The sequence below is a fragment of the Labrus mixtus genome, chromosome 9 (assembly GCF_963584025.1).
Source record: "Labrus mixtus chromosome 9, fLabMix1.1, whole genome shotgun sequence".
Lineage (NCBI taxonomy): Eukaryota > Metazoa > Chordata > Actinopteri > Labriformes > Labridae > Labrus > Labrus mixtus.
In genome coordinates, this window is record NC_083620.1 from 8,513,147 (window position 1) to 8,532,559 (window position 19,413).

Consider the following 19,413-nt stretch of genomic DNA (forward strand, 5'->3'; position numbering starts at 1 on the left):
TCAGAGGAGCAGATATCGGCCTACTGAACAGTAGGTCCTAACAGGATACAGCACGCAGAGAAGGGACTGTCCACTGTCAGACTGTAGAGGCACTTTGAAATTCAGAAGCACCCAGGAATTATATACACAGACAATCAGGGGATAACAAGACACAGGACGTCGGAGTATCCAGAGAAAACGCCACAAAGAGAGGCTCCTGTCAGATGGGGGATTCAAACCAGGAACCTCCACGCCTTGAGGCAACAGCACTAACCACTGCTCCACTTTGCAGCCATCACATATTTATCCTCAATTGAAATGAATTAAACTACTTGTAAACCGACAATTAAAAAAAAAGATAATAATTCACAAATGTCCTCTAATCCCTGCCCCCTTCTGTTTATCCTTTCACTGCTTCTCTTGTTGTGTTTTCTCAACAATAAAAGGGGGAAGAAATTGTGTGTTTCTGGCCCATCAACGCCCCCTTCATGTCACCACAATCTGCAAACCAAAAGCGACAGACGACAGGCTGGCTGCGTTAACACATTAAGCTTTTAGAGGGAAAATGTATACAATAAAAAAAAAAAAAATCAAACAGGAGGGAAAACTTTTGTGTCCAAAAGCATCAGCTGTGGCTTTTGTGACCGTGCATATGAATCCTGAGGTCAAAGGTCAGTGTAGTGCAGCAGTTGGCGTGAGAGTGATGCAACGGCAGAGAGACGAGCATATGGCGCTGAAACAGATCCCCGAGGGGATTCTCTGCAGACCTGGGGTACTTCTCAACTGTCTGTGGGGGAACAATGACTCCTGTGGTCAGCAGCGTGCAACACACAATACACCAAAGCAAAGATGTTTTCTTTCATATCAAGGAAACGACACATTACACACATAAAACAAGGATAGATCAAATGTGATAGCATCTATATATACACACATTTATGCATTTATGCATACCCTATTTACCGGTATGTACAAATGTTGATACAGAAGAAGAGTGAAAGGAGGATGCATTTTTTGGGGACCATTTGGCCGAAACACTCTCTGTTTTTAATGTCAGCTGTGCAGTTATGAATTCCATAGGAGATAAGAATAGAAAAGGCAGCATGTGGTGATTTAATGGCTGACCGTGGTCCTCCAAAATATTCCCACTTAGACAGTTGAGTTTGTTTGCGGCCTCTGATTCGAGTTTAATCATTATTATTTCATTTATTTAAACTCCTGTATGCTCTAAAATCACTGAAACAAATTCCTTGTTTGGGTAAATCTACTGTCGTTAAACCCGATATTCTGATTTCGATTCTAATTTTTGCCTTCACAAATGTAAAAGTTTTCCTCAAAGAAAGCCACGACAAGACTGATCATTTCCACATTGTTATTTTTAATGTCTGTAATCGCTGCTCTGGGGTCGGTGTAGGCAGTTGTGATTTTAAAGCCTGGTCTGGTCCTGAGGCAAAAATCAATTGGGGGGCCATCTCTCCAAAAGAGGGTTAAGATGGATAATTCCATAATCCTTGAAAAACTTTGGTTTTCACAGCAATAATGCTGTAAAGTGATGCTCAGCAGGGGAACAAGAGTGAGTGCTGTCAGGTGGGGCCCCCTTAGGGAGGTTTCCTACTACCATTAAAAACTTTGCACATTTTGGGCCACTGCTTTGGTTTAAGCTTGTGAGCCCTAAGAGGGCCCCCATACTAGTCAGGGGCCCCAAGCTGTTGCCTGCCTTGGCTGTTGACACCCAGCAGCGCCTCTGGGTGAAAGACGAGAGGATTGACAGCACGCTGCACAAACAAAGAGTATTGATGAGTGTGATATGTTAGACTGTTTTAAGAAAGCCGGATGACGTTTTTTTTGTTGTCATGAACTACGTGTACACAGGGTCAGAAAAAATAGATTGAGTTACCACTTTGTCCACAGGGGGGCGCCAGCATCAACACAAACCTGCAGTTCCTCATTGGAGCTACGTTTGCAATGATTCACAGTACCAGTACAGACAGGATTGTGCCTCTCCAGATATGTTTGTAAAGGTCTAACTTATTTCATGTATACGTTTTTGTAGGGTTTAAATTTGAACCTTTGTTCGGGACGTTATAGCCGACATGATGATGGTGGTGGCAGGTGTTGGTAGATGTGACAGATGTTTCTTGTCATGCCTCTTGTAAGTTTGTAAAGCGACCTTTTATACTTAAGAGGTCATTTTCTTTCTTCTTCCTGCAGCCTATGACCTTTTCATGTTGATCAAGGAGCTAAAGAAATCATCCGAGGGACACACATGGTTATATTTCTGTAGTTTTTATTACAACATTGTCTGCATGTCTCAAACAACACCACATTACCTACAAAAAAACGCACTGACCTGTGCCAGGTTCTTACAGCACAGATTCATACAGCGTCAAACATATTTACATGACCATACACAGCATCGTGTGAGAGTACCGTGTGCATTCCCCCCTCTGTGAGGATAAAGGCTTTTAAACTCTGCAGCATCATCCTCTTTATCCCAGCTGACAGAGAACAACAGATTCTTTCCACATTTCTGTTTCAATATCATTTAACTACATTCTTGTATTCGTGATAGGTTAACCACAGGTGAGTGTTAGAGGGGCTCGTCCTCTCCCTGCTCGAGCCCGTCCCTCACCGGAATCACTGAAGTATCGGACCCCTCTTGTCCATTGCGCTTTGCCCACATTCATACACATGGTATGTGCTCCTTTAAACGTGACCTGGGATTTATTAGCGGTAGGCTCCCAGATGACACTTAAACACTCTTGATGCAGATGTCAAATAAAATAAAAAAATAAAACACACCAAAGAAGAATAGAAAAATAGAACAATATTAAAAAACATTCTGACATCTGAATGAGAAAACAAAACAAACAAAAAAAAAAAAAAAGACAAAAAAGACAAACTAACCCAGAGGGATGCTCTTGGTCCAGTCTGTTACATTCACAAACCCTGACAGCGTCTCTGCTGTAGCACCACACATGTTCCCACCAGTATTAACCTCGACTGGCTTACATGGAGCCAATGTGGACCGCGTTTTCCTGAAGACTTCATGTAACGACGACGGAGGGCTCGCCGGTGCATGCATGCCACCACTACCCATAAGTATCCCAGGGTAAGCAATAAGGTCACTGAGGCAATATGGTCCCCTTATTTGCTACAATTGTAATGCTGTTTTTTTTCCACCATGCTGTAATATTTCAGTGCTGATGCTTGGTATTGATATATGTTGCTAAAAAAACAAAAAAAAAACATTGTTTTGACCAAATACTGAACGATCTGAACTGCAGCACAGCGACCAGTACAGACGATGAAATAATCGTCCTGATGGTCGTGCGTGAAATACACCAGTTCTGTTTGACAGTCGCTAAGAGTGGAAATAATCTGAAGAAGAAGAAATGGGAAAGTCTCGAAGAAGGATGCAAACAGAAACAATATCATTCTGCATTATGTAGAAATCCAAAGATCAGCACCGGTTTGGTCTTCAAATGACACTTTGTAGTACCATATTATAGATAGTGATGCACCATATTTACTTTAAAAAAGAAAAGAAAAAAGATATTACCAGTTTTGGCATTATTTGGTAACGTACAGGGCTGAAACTCAAGATATAAAAAAGAGGTGAAAGATAAATAAGAGATCCAAAGTGGAATTATTTCTCCCTCTGTTTTTCTTTTTTCCTAACAAACACATGTCAGCATTATGTTTGTGATCCTGACAAATTTTTTTCCCGAAGCCATCATGCTGTGTTGTTGTCCACAATAGAAAACAACATGAGACCCCGGAGACAGAAAACAACCTTTTACATACGAGGAGTCCAGAGTAAAGAAGAACTGAAACATTCTGTGTTTTTCAAACCAAAAAAAAAAAGTTTACAACTGTGTGGATTTGGCTTAAACTTTAGACGATCTATTGTAGATACATTTTTTGGTAGAAAATAAATAGGAACCCCTCGCACTACGTTTCAGATTGTCACTTTTGAGAAGGTAAAAAAAACATTCCCCACATGACTTCATATTCACTCTGGAGTGAAGTGCTGTTTGACCTCTCCAGTAAAACTAAAGTGCTGCTTCTCGCCCCTAGACCCAGCCGCCTACATCGTCCAGCGAAAACCTCATCTATTGTACATAGGGAGTTCCTCGTGGGGTAACAACGGCGATCCTGGGGTTCGAACTGGACCATGTGACATAACATTAAAAGACAAAAACATAATGTCTGGTGGTGAAGGACTTGAACGGCAAAGCAGCCGTATCCTTAAATTAACTCTTTGTAAATCTCTGCCTCTGGAGAAGAGGATGGAAAACAATTAAATAAACTGTTATCTTACAGGCCACTGGTCACAATGTCTAGGCCCCAATGTGTGTGTGTGTGTGAGCTGGCAGAAGTCCAACATCGGCGCCTTCCTGCTTCCTGTCGGTACATTAAGATCTGCACTTCAGCAGCAGTCCTCTGCACAACACGCACATGAACAGGCGTGTGGCATGCATCCTCATTTTCAGCGGAGCGGCGTCACAGAGTTCTGATGAGTTCATGTTGTGTGTGTGCATCACGAGGGTCCATGGCCGGTATAGTGTGTCCCCCTGCTCAATGGCTGGCAGGCTGTGTGTGTGTGTGTGTGTGTGCACGCTCAGGAGCCAGTGTCCTGTTGAGGCTGAGAGGCCTCTGATTGGCTCCTGGCGTTCCGGTCCTCTTGTCTCAGCTCCTCGGCGAGATCGCTCATTTCCATGTCGGGTAGATCCTCCTCGATTGGAGATGCCGCTGCCGCATCTTCGCAGTACACACACTCCTAAAAACACCCACACACAACGGAAATGTTAAATAAACCAACCAAGACCTTACATCTCCACCTGACGCTGAAACACAGCTGCTTAGCTCAGCTGATGTTTGAGGGGCACAACAAGTGTTTGTTCTGTACCTTTACATTGATAGCGGCTGGTAGCCCGCCCCTCCTCATCCAGGGGTGCTGCTCCAGGAGCTCTCGTCGCTGGTCTGACGTGAAGTGAGGCTGGCTCTTCTGCATCTGCCTCAGCCTCTCCTTGTCTTCTCGCAGAACCCTCTGGATGTCCCTGCAGGTCAGCAAACACACACATGTAAGTTACTGAATAACAATTAGTGAAACATGAAGAGAGGACTCAAATGTAGTCATTTGTTATGATTCAGATCACTGCAGGCCAGCGACTCACTTGGATGGCATTTGATACGTCATCATGACCTTGTCGTCAGCGTTGGCCATGAGCAGCCAGAGGGGCTCCTGGAGAACATATCTATCGAAAGGATCTCCGTCCCCTTGGGTTGACACCTTGGTCTGGGACTGCCTTCCATCAGAGCCCCCTTCGCCTCTCGTCTTGGCTTTGGCTTGGGTCTTGGGATCAGGTTCCAGGGAGTCAATACTACCAAAGTATTTACTGGTGTTGCTGCTCCCTGTACAGTTTAAGAGAGAAATGAAGACAAAAGCAGAATGAGTATATTCACTTATATAAAGACTTTTTAAACCAATTCATCAGAAACTAGTACCATCATGGTTTTGTGTGAGTAGAAGTGCAGTTTATTCAGTGGATAGCTGTCAAGCTAACTGGGAAACTGACCTGTTCTGCTGCCAGAAGCTCCACTAGCTGATGTTCCAAAGCCTGAGCCAGATCCTGAGCCCGATCCAGATCCTGAACCGGAGCGAGATCCTGAGCCCATGGAGCCGGAGGTGGCCGATCCCGTGCCGGAGTGGGAGTCCTCTTGCTCCCGCAGCAGGATGTCCAGCAAGTCGCAGGAAGAAGAGTTACCATCGCTGTGGGCTCCGTCTCCTTGAGAATCCAACTGAAACACGAGACGGCAAATGATCAGAGACAAAGCGTCACACTTCAGAGCCGCAGTGTGAACGGCTGAATGTGTGGCTGTGTATGAGTGCTATGAAAGATTAAGCTCATTGCATCTTTTACCTGTTGGAAACTTTCAGACTTGAAAACTCCCATCTTTTCCACTGCTGCTCCACCAAATCCTGTTGATAAACTGTTACCCTGGAGTCCAGCAGGGGGCATTGTGCCGTCCTGTCTTTCCACTGAGCGCTGTCCCTCCTCCATGTTGAGCAGGTTCAGTTGCAGCGGCGAGCTGCATCGCGACTCAAACAGCGGCGGTGACGTGGCAGGGTCCCTTGCTCCAGAGGCCGGGGTGGAGGAGCGTGAGGCGGCCCCTTCTCGAGGCTCCACAGCCAGGGCTTTGGTGGAGTCAGCGGTGAGGCTGTAAGGGAAGGGCTGTGCTGGATACGGGGCTTGAGCCACAAACTGAGTCTGAACTGGGAAAGAAGGCTGGGCAGCAAAGGGCTGCTGGGTAGTGTAGGTAGGCTGAGGGGCTTGGAATGGCGCCTGGGTGGTGTAAGGAGTCTGCGGCGTCTGGAAAGGCTGCTGGGTAGGGAAGGTGGTGTGAGCAGTTTGGAATGGCTGCTGGGGAGTAAAAGCAGTCTGCACAGGGAACGGCTGTTGGCTGGCGAAAGGGGCTTGAGTCTGTATGGTGTAGGCCGACTGTGGGGGCTGAAAGGGTTGCTGAGTGGTGTATGCAGGTTGAGTCTGGGACTGCTCAGCATAAAATGTGGGTCTCGGAGCAGCCCCAATCTGCCCTAACTGTCCTATCTGTCCAATCTGACCTAACTGTCCAATCTGACCAATCTGACCTATCGGTCCTATCGGTCCCATCTGACCTAGCGGTCCCATTGGTCCTATCGGTCCCATTGGTCCTATTGGTCCTATCGGTCCCATCTGGGGGAAGAGGTAATTGGGTAACACCAGAGCCACCACAGGTGTAACAAGGGGTGCAGGAAATGGTGTGGCAGTGGGTGGGGCTTGGGTGCTCTGCCCCTCTGCAAATCCGGCAGAAAGGGAAGGGTCAGGGCAGGGGGCCTGAGCTGGGGCAGTGGGTGCTGGGGGGTAGAGGGGGTATGTAGGCACCATGGCTGGGTAGGAAACGTTAAAAGCTGACTGGGACGCTTCTGATGGAGACCATGACGTTTGGTTGAGACCCTGCAGAGGGGGCCGGGGTTTGCGGTTGGATATTGCGCTGTCTGACGAATCAGGATGCTTCATCCTGGGCTTCTTGGACTTCCTGTTGCGGTTGCCCTTCTTGGTGGTAGTCTCAGGCTTGGAGGGGCCCTGTTTGGCTGATCCCCGTGGTCCAGATGGTTCTGAGATGACACACAGAGGAGTCAGACGGTTATTTTTCAAGAATGCTTTTAATTGAAATGTTGTCATTTGGATATCTAAACCATGCGTACCTTCTGCGATGGCTGGACCTTTCTGTTTGTGCAGATATGCGGAGCAGCCTTTCTGGAGGGTCCTGGGGTTAGGGACCTCTCGGAAGCGGCTGAGGAAGGCTTGCTCTTCTTTCTGCGTGTGTGCAGCCAGCACCTGCTTGGTAAGCCCCAATCGCTTGTAGGGCTCCTTCTCTTGGGTGGGCAGGGACACGATGCTGACAGGCAGGGGTGGGGGTGCAGGACTCTCTGCCACATCCTCTATAATCTCTGTGGAAGGAAACAAAGGCATAAACATCAGTCAAGCAAAATAATGTATACAAGTAAACACAGGATGCTTTTACAGGTCTGTTTCAATATCACATCTTTAAAATAAGTGGACTTCAACACTCACCCGACTCTGGCACAGGCTTCTTGTCTCCCACGTGGACGATGGTGCTGCTGTAGCTGCACTGCGAGGTGATGGACACCACGCTCTCAGCCTTGCTGGGCAGTGTGAGGGGAGCCAGGGGGCCGCCCACCACAGCAGCAGCTCCAGATGGAGGCTTCTTGGGCACTTTCATGTTCGATAGACCTGGCTGAGCTTCAAGCATCAAAGGGTCTGGATTGGGAGAGAAAGATCCAGTTAACTTCAAGATCATAGATTACTACAGTCTTATTAAATATGTCAATAACTTGAGGGATGTGTTTTAGTAAGATTTTGACAATGCAAAGAGAGATGGGATCTAACATCATCCTCAGTGTGTAAGATATGCATGTGTTACATTTTGTGTACATGCCTGAGTTTGCATCCTGATGCCCTTGCATGCCGTCTTCTAAGCCCTTGTCTTCATCTGAGTTGAAAGAGGAGGTGTTGGAGGAGAACTGGTACTTTCTCTTCACCGTGATGGGGATGTTACAACTCTCAAGGTACCTGAGAAACACAAATGAGTTTAATCAGAGAGTTCACGCTTCACACACTTATGAAGGTTACCCTTCATAAACCAAAGCAGCGGCCCTCACCTGATGACACTGTCGAGGCAGCTGATCTGCTGGTACGAGTGCATGGTCTGGTCCTTACAGGGGAAGTCTTCAATGGTGGCTACAGTACTGTCTCTAGCCTGCAGAGGGGGCGCTGAGTCCTTGTGACGAACTGCTGAACTCTTCTGAGCTGCAACAGCAGCTGGAGGGCAAAGACGAAAGAGAAAGTTCAGAAACACAGACAGATAACAGACGGAGCTGAATTCAAATATCAGCCTTTACTTTGTTCTGTTTTATATAAGACGTTTCATATTCATGTAGCCTATACCTGCAGCATGAACATGACGCATGTGATAACTTACACTAGTTATGGGTGCAACCCTTGTGTTATAGCCCTGAGTTTCAGCTTCAGAGAGCTTACCAACAATCACAATAAAAGTGCTCTTTGTGATGAACTATAAAGCCACAAGAGTCGCAGTATCACGGTATATAACTGTACTCACTGTCAGCGGTCTTTTTCAGCTCAGGCTTGGACGGCGATGGTAAGGGCGAAGAGTAAGGGGAGCGCAGGCAGACCTGGGAGTCCTGGTTCTTCAGCATGTGGACCCCTTTACAAATCTCCTGGAACGTCCTGGGAGGTTTGGCCTTGCCCGTCTCCTCCGCTGTCTTCCGCGCCGTGTCTTTCCCGTTGCTGTCGCTGGATGAACCGATGCTCACCAGCTGTTCATGGGAACCATTGCTGCCGTGGCTACCGTAACCGCTGGAGCCCACGTTATGGACCGGCTGCAGAGAGAGAAGGTTGTTATATTAACAGTCAAATGTGTGTGTGTATCTATTAAAGTAGAGGTATAGTGTGTGTGTGTGTGTGTGTGTGTGTGTGTGTGTGTGTGTGTGTGTACGTACTTGGAGCAGCAGCCTGTGAATCTGTTCACTAATTTCCTGGATGTCCGAGTCCATGATCTTCCCTCCATGGAAAGCTGGTGCAGCAAAAACGTCTTCATTCACAGGACCCCTGAAACACACACACATGCCTGTCATCTTCCATGTTCAAAGTGACATCTGTTCAAAGACTGACTCATCACACTGGGACACTTACATGCGGACTTTGTGCCTGCCGATGACAAAGGAGACCTTGCGGCTCCAGGGGTTGACAAAACTGGACCAGCTGGTGTCGATGGTGATGTACTCGCCATTTTTTGCACAGAAGCGGATCGAGGAGTGATCGAATGGCTGACCAGCGTACTGCAGAACTGTTGGAAACAGGGGAAAGAGTACGTTTTAGAGACGATACTAAGTATTCAAGCCTAATGATCTTTCATGCTTCAGTCATTGCACCAGGCTTGTGTCTACATTTTAAACATCATTTACAGTTTACAAAAGATCTTTCACTCTTGTACAAAGCTGGTTGCAAACAAATCAGTGGCGAGCGGGTGGGCGGCGCCCTAGTGCCCTCTACTGGCCAGCCACCACTAATAGAAATAGAAAACCTCGCAAAAATCCAACTAAGGGATTGAAAGGGGTTCTTACTCCTGCGATGAACAGCCAGCATCAGGGGTCGGTCACTTGGGTGCAGATTGAGTAACACAGGGACCCCGATCAGGTCCTGAGGGAGGTAACCCAACAGAGGAACAGCCCTGATGGAGGAACAACGTCAACGTGTTAGAGGAAAAAAAGAAACTCAATAAACTGAATATTATTGTGGTTCTGACAGGGAATCTCCTGGAGCTCAGATTTTTGTTTTATACCACAGGAGCAAACTGCAACATATCAACAAAGAAGACGCACTCACCTCTCATCCACATCCTGGAACACACAGTTAGGTGTGTGTGTTGTGGTGAAGATGCGCTTGTCAGGAGGGATTCTGGGCGCTGTTGAGAGAAAACGAGATCAACATCAGATTGGCCAGTAATAGAAAAGCTATTATAATCGCTTTATTTAAATGTGATCCCTAAAAAATAAAAGCTACAGAGTCTGTGGGTAACATGTTTGAGGGAGGAGATGTGATGAGTGCAGGTCTCACCTTCATATCCAGAGTGCACTCTTTCGGCCAGCAGGAGACAGCAGAACTGTTCCTCACCCAGCTCGGCGTCCTGGACTTTCATCAGGTAAGGAGTCATGCGGAACGGATAGTACTGGATATTCCCTTCATGCTCCTTTCCACCGCTGCAGAACAAACAGAGCATGATTTTCAGTCACTGTTTCATACTAAAAGGCTGCTACCCAAAGATGCTTTGCCTAACCATAACCCTAAGACTTTGCATATTGAGTAGAGTACAGCTACTGAATATTTTATAACTGAGATCTGATCATGTGAAATGATATTTAACTGTAGCTGCAATGCCCTATCTAGCCACTAGGTGGCAAAACCATTGCAAAGCTCACAGCTGCTGACTTCCTCCCTCCTCTCACATTCTCTGTGCTGACTCAGAGCTAGTTTGAGCAGGAAACTATGGATCATAGAAGCTGCCGTTCACTGTCACTCACCTGATGCGGCAGAAGAAGGACTTCTCCTGCATGCACTCCGTGGGAGACGACTCTGAATAAGAGACCAAAAGAAGGTGGGATGAATATATCACCAAATGCATGAGATTGAATACTTCCAAAGCACCCATCTGTTAGTCATCCATGTTCAACATGCTGTGAACAGGACCGGAGAAAGTCAGTCTCTCTTCTGAATACAGGAAGTGTTTAATAAAAGCAGGAGAGGCCATGCAGAGTTTACTACAATGATGCAACTGTTTGTGTTTTAACTGTGACAAACATCCATAGAGAAACAGGTTTTAATAAAAATACAGCTGCTCAGAGATTCCTGCCACTCTGACACAGCCAGTCTGAAAACAGCTCCCACATGCAATAACTGTAAAATGTTCAGGATCTACCACAGCATCCAAAGTGCTCTGACAACAGAGGAACCACACGCTATGTCAGCAAAAACCTCAGTAAATGATAAATGATAGGATGAGCTGCAGAGCATGTGCAGGAGCGGTGCATCACATGAGTGGGTGTATGTTAGTGAATGTGTGATTGAGCATGTTAATGTAATAGGTGCTAGGTGTGTACGAGCATGTGTTTGAGGGGGTGGGTCATATGTAGGAAGTAGGTGCGTGTGTGTGCTGCATGTGCAGATTAGGGTTACATGTGTCCTCCCCATGTGCCCTGTCTGGGTGATGGAGACAGTCGTTACCTGTTCCGGTGCACATGCTCCATGAGGGCAGGCGGTAGGGCGTGGTGAAGCTGTAGAACACGCTGACGTCCTGCGGTGTCAGGAACTCCACGAACTTGGCGTTGTTGAACACTTCCCGTTTGCAGTTCAAGATGGTCGCCGCCTGGTCCGAAATGTAAACAATCTTCCCGGTGATGAGCGAGACGGCCACGGCGAATATATCCTGCACATCCGAGGACAAAAGAAGAACTTTGAGTTTGTGACACGTCATCCAGCCACTCACAGCACCCCTCTACTCACAGATGAATTTATCTCCTCCTTTGTCCCGTGGTACTTACAGTGTTTTTCAGCGTGTACTCAGAGGTAATGCTGTTGATTTCCTCGATGGTGTACGAGGAAACATCAAACCCTGGCGGCTGACTGTCGTTAATCATCAGCATCTGGTAGTATTCCTCATTGGCTGCAAAATGCACACATCATTTCAGCTGCAGAATGAGGAGAGTTTTCTTTGCACATAAACATCAGAGATTTGAGTTTCAGTTTTCAAACTCAAAGTCACAGACTGAAAACTGAAAACACTCCCGCTTACTTTGAAATGTAACCGTCCTCAATATCTCTGATGTTTACTAACAACAATGTAAACACAGGAACAAATGTGCATTAAAAATAAAAAGTTGTCAATCGAAATGGGTTCTTACCTTTCACCTGTTTGACGCACCGCAGCGCATACTTGAGCGTGTTGACGGTGCTGGACTTGCCCTTGCTCCTCTTTTCCGATGGTAGGTGCATCTTGAGATCCTTTAGGGTCTTGAAGACCTCCTTCTGTGTCTTCGCTTTGGCCGACTGTTCGCTGCTGCAGGGCGAGCATGAGACAGATACACGTGTGTCAAAATAACAAGGTCTCACCATCGCTTTCACAATCGGGAGGAGGGAGGCCTTCCAGAACAGAGAGCAGAACAGGAGGGGGGAAGCTAACGTGCTAACCAGCTAACCAGTGTGTAAGGGGGCTACATGTAACCCTGACCTAACTTTTCAGATCTTTGTACCTTTGCATGCATGTAAGAAAAAACCTGCAACAAACTCTACCTCTGAAGAGAAATAACTGAGTCCTCTACTGTCTTCATTTAAATCAAGAGAAGAATTTACAAACCTGCAGCCGCTGGTCGAAGGGTTGTCCTGCTCCGAGCTCACCAGACTGAAGGCGTTGGAGCTGCTGGGCGGCGACGGGCTGTGAGAGTTTGAGCTGTAACCATAAACAACATGTTGTGTCACTGAAGATGTACAGAGAGACCAACAGAGAGGAACATTGTGACAGCACAGTTAGAGCGCCAAAACAAAAGCTGAGACCAAACACAGGAAGTCAAGGACTTCTATGATGTTTCCTAAACATCAACACACCATCTGTATCACCCCCCCGGATAAATACGGCTATAAAAATATGGACAACAGCTAGCAGGTGCAAAACAGAAAGGTCCAACATTTACTTCTTTGTGTTTGAAAATAAGAGGCACAGAGAGTTCATGAAAAGCATGTCAAGACAGCTCAAGGCGACGGAAGAATAGGAAACCAGATTAGAACGTACAAGTTTAAAGTTCTGAGCAACAAAACAAGTCCAACATGTGTTCTTCAAATCAGGAAACTGAAGGTGAGGCATGAAGCCTCCTCCATGTCTTCACTCACTTTACTTCATTTCATTTGTAACTCCTTGAACCTTGACAGAGATTTGCAGGGGGACTTAACCAAGGAACCCCCCTTTAAATCATGTAAATGGAGGTCGTCATCTCACATAATGTCGGCTTCTCATGATGACAGCTGACTTTAACTGCTCTTTTACACCTTTTTGTTGCACTTTAGAGTTTTCTTTCACACTAATCAGAAATGCACCGACGCACAAATACGACTGCAAGGGTGCAACAGTGTTTCCTGTTGGTCACTGAGTCATCCAGGTCCTGGTAAATCCAACCTGGATCCAAAGGCACCTGGACTAAGTTAAAGATCTCTTCTTCTGAATCCAGTCGCCTTTGTTTGACCCTTTAGAAGAAGTTCATCTTTAAAATAATTGATGCAAAAATAGAGCAAGGCAGGCAACATTAGGGGCCGCTCGTCTTGTTTTGTGCCAGGAAATAAGCTTAACTAAAAATAATGTGCTTTACAGCTAACGCCCTAAGAAGGCATTTATCCGCTCGGCCATTTATCTGCTGCAGTCAAACGGCATCACGAGTTTGAAGCCGTCAAACTGAAGCTGGTGGCCCACGTCCTACTTTTGATTCTCCTGAAGGATCACAAGTGTGTCAAGTTCCTTAGCTGTGTGTGTGCCTGCACATTCCTGCATGTAGCATCATCAATCAATGAGACAGCAACAGGCCGGCTCAGCGGTGGACCGCAGAGTCCACGCAGGGCGGCGCCGTTTAGATAAGTGTTGTAGTATTTCACACTGGAACTCATGTAGAAGAAGAACGACTCGTGTTTAAAGCCTGTCAATTGATGCTCCACTTTGTGGTGAGGAGTACTCAGCTGACCTCCAAAACAGGAGCTACATTTTATTTAGAGAGCGAAAGGGCGGCGTCTTTAGCCCTCATCACAGTACAGATCGAGCCGCCATATTTACACCTCTGTGGCGTTTGGCCTTCAATGTGAGTGTTGCAGAAGCCTAATAGGGGGGACGAAGGGATCCCACCTCTGTACCGTGTTTGGATTTAGTAACAGAGGTTACTCACCGCTGTCCTCAGTCTGATTCACTCAACAATGACTCACATAGGAGAAAATGGCCCTTCCATTACATTTAATGAACCTTACTTCCGCGACCTAGATGGTCTGCTGCCCCATTTGTTGTGGAAAAAAAACTTCATTAACCACGATTGAGTGCATTTGATGAGTCTCACCTCTTGTTGCTTTCGGATGACTCCATAATAGCCGAGTCCTTTCCATTGCCGTTGGAGCTGCCCACGGATTCATTGCCATGCGACTCATTGCCATGCGACTCGTTTCCATGGGATTCTGTCCCGCTCCCACTCGAGCCGCTGCCACCCATCTCTACATCCTCATGTAAAGGGGGGCGCGGTCGCTTCCTGTCGTCGTGCGGGGAGCCCGGTGAGGCCGAGTGCTCGTGGCTGCTGTCGCTTCCCTCGGAGGCATGTCCCAACTCGGCCTCCAGTTCGGCCCCATCCTGCTGGCCACAACCCTCGCTGTAACCGCTCGCCATTCTGTGAAGTTGTCTGATGGAGCTGCAGGGAGAGTGCTCCTCTTCCTCCGCCTGGAAGCCGATCCTTTCCCGGTTCCTTTCGCGCCCCTCCAGGGTTGAGTACAGGTAGTGCTTTGGGTCACTGTCCTCAGACATGGGACGAGTTGAAGGGCAGAATATGGGAGATTAAGTTACCTTCCACATGGCACTGCCATGAAGTGCATGGCACCAGGAGGTAAATGGAGTTGATCCCTCTTGGTGGGGGTGCAGTCTAAAGAAGGAAAGAAAGAAAAAACACAGGCACTTAGCAAAATCATTTATAATACAGTGCACTTCTATTTAAAGCAGATCTATAGTGAAAAAATCAATAGAAATGGACGCATTACAGCATGAACATTACAGCAGCCCGGGTCTCAGCACTTGGAAAGCCAGTGATGAAGAAGGGGGCACTGCAGGATAGAGAAAGTAATCATGTTGTTGTGTACTTACACACACACAACTACACAAACACACAATCACAGCGGTCGGCCTCCGTCAAAAGGTCTGCACAGTAAATAGGCCAGCGTTTGCCCTTTCCTGGCGGACTAAAGCCTCAGACCGGTGTGATCTGGTTGAATCTTTCAAAAGAGCTTTTTCACATGAAAGGAGCGTCTGCAGAGATGAAAACACAGCTTTGACGACTAGACACCAACAAAGGACTTCATCCAGACCGGCACAGACCAGCAGGAGTGACTGCTGCATCCTTTCACCTTTTATCCACTTTATCATTCAAGATGACACAAACGTGTTATTTAACAACACCTGAGTACGTCGTGGCAGATTTCATTTATTGAATCCCCCGCCATGTCTGATGAAGGGTGGGGGGCCCCGAGACGTCACATGTGGGGATCAAATCTATTCAATGTGAACTGGAGCAGCTTCTGGTGTGTGGACTTTATTTAGTCCAGCTCCCAGTACTCAACGACTCTGTTTGATATCTTTATTTACTGAATTCCCCCCCAAAAAAAGTGTTATCAAGAATCTTTATTTAAAGTCTTGAGGATTATTATCGATGTTATCCTTAAAGTAATATTATTTGATTTCTTCTGTTGTTGTCTTACTGTCGAGGTTGACGACCTGAAATAAAGTAGAAAGTATTTAGACGTTGATATATATGTTTGTGTGTGATTGTTTACGTGTAATAAAAACATCAAGACGACACATTTGAATAATAATCATAGTTCCCTTCTCGTCCTCTGCCGCCCGGCTGTTTGTGGATTATCTAATAAACTCCCTGAGGAGAACACGGCTCGTCCTCATAAACAGTCTCATTATCATTACTGCCACACAAACAGGTGATAAGAGACGTGTCGGTGCACTCTCCACGGTCATCTAAATATTTAAAACACAGCCGTTATTATGATCATCCAAACTGGTAACACAACAGTTTCACAAGCAGAAACTATACATCAGAATAAATGATAAATGGACTTTTCTAGTCTCCTCAGAGCGCTTTCACACCGCATGTCACACCTTCACATTCACACACTGATGGTAGAGGCTGCTGTGTAAAGTGACCATCAGTATAAACTATTAAATGCACACACTGCCCGACGATGCAGTAGGAGCAACTCAGGGTTAAGTGTCTTGCCCTAGGACAGATCGGACATGTGGCTGCAGGAGCTGGGGATCGAACCCTCGACCTTCTGGTGGATGACGGACTCTACCACTGAGCCACAGCCGCCCCTGTAACAAGAATTACTGTTCTTAACCAGTCTTTATCCTCCTCTTCATCCTCCTCCTCTAGAGCAGCAATAGTTGGAGCTATTTATGTCCCTTAAATCCAAATTAGGAAACACTGGAAACGAGCTCAGCAGCCAAACCCAAAGTATTTCATTGTTTCCCTGCCATCTAATCCAACATGAGTATTTATGTAAGAGTGTAAACTGGGCTGCTGGTCTATTCTTCTCTCTTTACATAAGCTCTTTTACATAACTCTTCAGTCTTTAAAAGAAAGGATTTGATGTGTTTTTGGAAGAATTGCAAGAAGCTAGCAGACGTTTCATTCACTCACACACCCGCCCGCCGACACCTTATGAAATGACCCACTCCCGAGTGAAACCGAGGCCACGGCAAAGCCCTGAGACGGGACTTCCTATTGGCTGCTGCAGTGTCCAATCAGAGGAGAGCAGGGAATGACAGCAGTTCAGAGTGATGTCAGCCGAGAAGGAGGAAGTTAGGGTCTGACAGCAGGTTAAAAACATGTCAGAAGAAACAATTAAAGGCTTCTTTTTTTTTCCCTGTTGTCACTTACGAAACAGGACTACATCAAACTAAATCATACAGTGACAAAGTGACCAATGAATGAACAGGGAAGTCACTCAGTATTACTCAGACAGAAGCACATTAAGGGCAATATTAGACGCCACAAAAGACACAAATCTAAATTGAGCTGAACTGTAAATCATTGAAAACACAAACGATCTGCTGCTGCTGCGTGAAGAGCGTCATAGTACAGTCATGGAAATATTCAATACTTGGATGAAAAAAAAAACCATGATAACGTGAACACAAAACCAGACCAAGCATCCCAATCATTAAAAGCATGTCCCGTGTGTATCTCTGTGTTTTCACAGAGCATGCAGAGTGAACATGAGCTTACCAGAGACTCCTTCCTTCACGCGCAGCAATAAACAGTCCAGCAGGCAAAAAAATCACAAAAAAATAGGCGACTGAACTAAACCTTCAACAAGTGTCTGAGTCGTGATCACACACAAACACAGGTCTGTGAGAAGTGACCAGCGGAATGACATAATAATGAAAGTCCCTCTGCTCAGCACTGCCTCAGTCAGAGCACTGAATCACACAACACACTAGCACAGATCTCAGGCATTACACAATGCTGCTGCTCCAGTCACATGGATTAGGCTATACAGCATAGCACAAACCAGTGGTAGCCCTGTTTCATAAAACCACATGCTTTTCACCAGCAGGCCTATCCGACACACCACTCTTATGAAGTGACACATCTACTGTGAAATGTGACACACATATTACATGAGAGATTTAGACTTTGTAACGCAGCTGAGAGAATCACAATTTACACAATGACGTAAATCACAGGGTGAGACGTAAAGCAAGGGTTACCTGGAGAGGATCAGAAGACATGCAGAGAGTGTAACGAAGGAGTAATGAGTGGGTTCATTCTCACTTCTTCTCCAGTACATTACAATGACATACAGCAGGCAGGGAGTTACATCACCGTGCCTGCACTCAAGTTATTCCATTATTTAGACCTCACCAACCATGGCAGGAGGACTAACACGCAGTGAAATGTTTCATTAACATCTAAAAATGGTTCTTTGTGTCGTTTGGTAAAACAACATGAGCCACATTCAATCTGGTTGTGTTTGTTTTAAGAGGTAAACTCCCAGCGTTGCCCATATATCCTCAATACTTAGTTATCAGAATCAGCTCCATGTCTCTATCTGAGGTTATCTATTTGAAATGTCCTGCTTAATATTCACATTAAAGGAGAACTTAACAGCAGTGTAATGTGATTATCATATCGACCTGACAGCTACAGGTTGACTTCAGTGAACAGACAAGAAGTCCTACAGTGATAGTTAAAGTTATACTCTTATTGAATGACATTAAGGAGTAGATATGTAGACTTTGAGAGCATGTTATAGGTTATATGTGGGGGGGAAGCACATCAAATGTTGCCTCTATCCTCTCTGAGTCCTAACATCGGGATTAAAAACGGAATAAAAGCTTAATTTTATCACAATGACTGTGTTGATAATGTTACAAACTGTAAAGGTTATTGAAATAGTGCATGTATTTAAAGCATATTGTGTCATCAGTAGTTAAACATCCCTTCCCCCCCTCTAACTCCCACTGACCTGCTATTCACAATCCTCACACACGTTGACCTGCAATCCAGTGCACGGTACACTGACACAGTTATGTAAAAGTAACGAGATCGTTTCAAACACGGAGAAAAAACACGGACACTCAGCTGCCGAGGGGCCGCTTCACCAAGGGAGACCCTTTCCCTCCCCCAAGAGTGACAAATAAAACCACAAACCGGCTTATTTTGTTATAAAAGTACAAGTAGAGCAGGCAGGGACTTCGCGCATGCGCACATCGGATTGAGTTATGCAATTTATTTTTTCTCCGCTCGTTTATCCTCTCTTTCTTTAACTAAAGCTTGAAATAAAGCGAAACCAACCTTTGGAGCAGAAGGAAAAATCCACTATTCAGTCGTCCTCGTTGTCAAGTAGAAGAAAAAATGGACGAGAGGGTGAAACAGTCGGTAAGTGTCCAGCAGTCTTCATTGGGAGACAGGAGGCAGACGGGTTGACACAGTAGTGAATGGGTCCTCCCCCGGCTCTCTCCAATAACTTCTAACCAGCAAATCGGCGAGCTCTGCGCTCGACCTCAATTCAGGCTCCTCCCCGTGCCTTTTCCGATTGGCTTAAATCTGCGGGTTTCCATGGAGAACGCGACGCATTTGTGACAACAGAAGCCCATTGGTCCAGAGCGCTGTCCGTCTTTTTACATAAACAAGCCATCCCCTGCACGTGGAAGTCCATGTTGCATGAACCGTGGCGTGTGAGAGCGGGTAGTTACGACCACGCGTAAAGCAAAACATCGTATCGAGTGTGGAAATTACATAAATGCAAAAGTCCGAGGAGGAAACAATCAGGAAACGATGGACTAAGTCAAAATACCAGTCTCAAATCCTGTAACGTCAGCTCTGATGAAGGAGCATTGTAGACGGAAATGTGGAATCTGTAGCGATTAAAAATGTTTTATTTGTCATTTTTAGGTGTGGCGTCCTATAGCCTACATTCATTCATTCATTCATTTGCTCATATCAGTGTATGATTTCCAACACAGTAACACGGCATATACTTG

General features: G+C 46.0%; 1 protein-coding gene across 1 annotated transcript; it reads right to left on the minus strand.

Moving 5' to 3' along the window:
* Nucleotides 1-2,249: 2,249 nt before the first annotated feature.
* On the minus strand, nt 2,250-18,864 carry LOC132980167 (period circadian protein homolog 2-like). The gene is made up of 22 exons (XM_061046121.1): nt 18,725-18,864; nt 14,213-14,782; nt 12,481-12,573; nt 12,029-12,183; nt 11,669-11,790; nt 11,352-11,553; nt 10,652-10,703; nt 10,188-10,330; nt 9,957-10,035; nt 9,695-9,801; nt 9,264-9,417; nt 9,071-9,179; nt 8,671-8,950; nt 8,210-8,369; nt 7,987-8,120; nt 7,602-7,808; nt 7,232-7,477; nt 5,907-7,141; nt 5,562-5,784; nt 5,160-5,397; nt 4,892-5,042; nt 2,250-4,762 (listed from the first exon to the last, which is right to left on the minus strand). The coding sequence occupies exons 2-22, from the start codon at nt 14,665-14,667 to the stop codon at nt 4,604-4,606; spliced, it is 4,704 nt and encodes a 1,567-aa protein (XP_060902104.1). The 5' UTR covers nt 14,668-14,782; nt 18,725-18,864; the 3' UTR covers nt 2,250-4,603.
* Between the last annotated feature and the right edge of the window lie 549 nt (nt 18,865-19,413).